The following is a 1,352-nucleotide window of genomic DNA, read 5'->3' as shown; positions in this document are numbered from 1 at the left end:
TGAGTGAGCTGGCCACTGTGGTCAAAGCACGAATTGGAAGTTCTCAGAGACAACACCAGTCAGCAGCCAAAGACCTAACTCAGTCACCTGAAATGTCGCCAACAACAATCCAGGTCACATACCTGCCCTCCAGTCAGAAGAGCAAANGNCCTAAGCACTTCCTCGAACTGAAGAGCTTTAAAGACAACTATCACACACTGGAGAGCACTCTGTGATGGAGCTGCACACGTGCCAGCTGTGCAGCACTCGGGATATCTGGTTCAGCAGACCCAGACTTGATTGGCCAAAGCATTCTTACAGAACAGTGTCTAAAAGGTCATTCCCAACCCTTTCTGATATTGACTAAGACCTCAGTATCTCCCAGTAGCACTTCTTCTGGATCTGAATTCAAATGTCACTCTTAACATTTCTGTTGATGCTTCTTTGAAAATCTTCGCTTGATTTTGACTGTAAATCACCTACCCTGTTCAGTGCTGTTTAATCCCAAAGATGTAAGTTGAGATGAGGTGTCTTCTGTGTCTACCCCATTGCACTCAACTGGATAGAAATATTTGGGTTTAGAACATCTCAAATTTGATTGGTGGGAAAGTCAGGACCTCATGGGGAAAAGAGATTGAGAAAGTGGGTAGAATGTCCTTTAGAATTTTGTTGCTCCATTTAAACCAGGTGTATTGTGACATGAACATGACTTTCCTAAAGTGGAAGGATCTGTCCCCACCTTCACCCAGTCCTTAGGACAAGTAGAAAGGGGCATTCTGGCACTTGGCATAACCTATGCCACGATGGTGAGATAATGTGAAAAAGTGGTATCCTCTGATGTCAGCGTATTAGTCTCAGTTTACAAAGTACTTAATAAAACTAACTACTGTAAAACCATGAAAAATAAATAAATAAATATTTAAATAAATAAATAGTTTTTTAAAAGTTTGTATGAATATTAGGAAAGACTTTGAACTTTGGTCTTTTAAGCATTGCTGAAACTATCATAGACTATGATGACTTTTGAAGTTGAACTAAATATATTTTGCATTATGCTATGGCTAGGTAACCTGGGCTCTAATCTTCTAAAACCATAAGCCTAATTAAATGTGTTTTTTTATAGGTTGCCTTGGCCATAGTATTTTGTCATAGCGATTTAAGTTTACTAAGACACATGCTCTAGTGTTTTTCTTACTATACTACATATATTTACTGTCCCTTTCTCTCTCTCTCTCTCTTTGTTTTTTTGTTAGTTTGTTTGTTTGGGGTTTTTGTTTGTTTGTTTTTTGTTTTTTGTTTTTCGAGACAAGGTTTTTCTGTATAGTCCTGGCTGTCCTGGAACTCACTCTGTAGACCAGGCTGGCCTCAAACTC

At 39.1% G+C, this 1,352-nt stretch overlaps 1 protein-coding gene across 1 annotated transcript in view; it reads left to right on the top strand.

Moving 5' to 3' along the window:
• Positions 1–406, top strand: part of LOC110283924 (uncharacterized protein C1orf43 homolog) — a 1,430-nt gene extending 1,024 nt beyond the window's left edge. The window contains exon 2 of the mRNA XM_021149466.1: positions 5–406. Within this exon, the coding sequence (XP_021005125.1) occupies positions 5–215 (211 nt within the window). The 3' untranslated portion in view covers positions 216–406. The remainder of the gene's footprint in view (positions 1–4) is intronic.
• The last annotated feature ends 946 nt before the right edge of the window (positions 407–1,352 follow it).

The sequence above is a fragment of the Mus caroli genome, chromosome 17 (genome assembly GCF_900094665.2).
Source record: "Mus caroli chromosome 17, CAROLI_EIJ_v1.1, whole genome shotgun sequence".
In the NCBI taxonomy this organism is placed as follows: Eukaryota; Metazoa; Chordata; class Mammalia; order Rodentia; family Muridae; genus Mus; species Mus caroli.
This window is presented reverse-complemented; position numbering and strand designations above follow the sequence as displayed.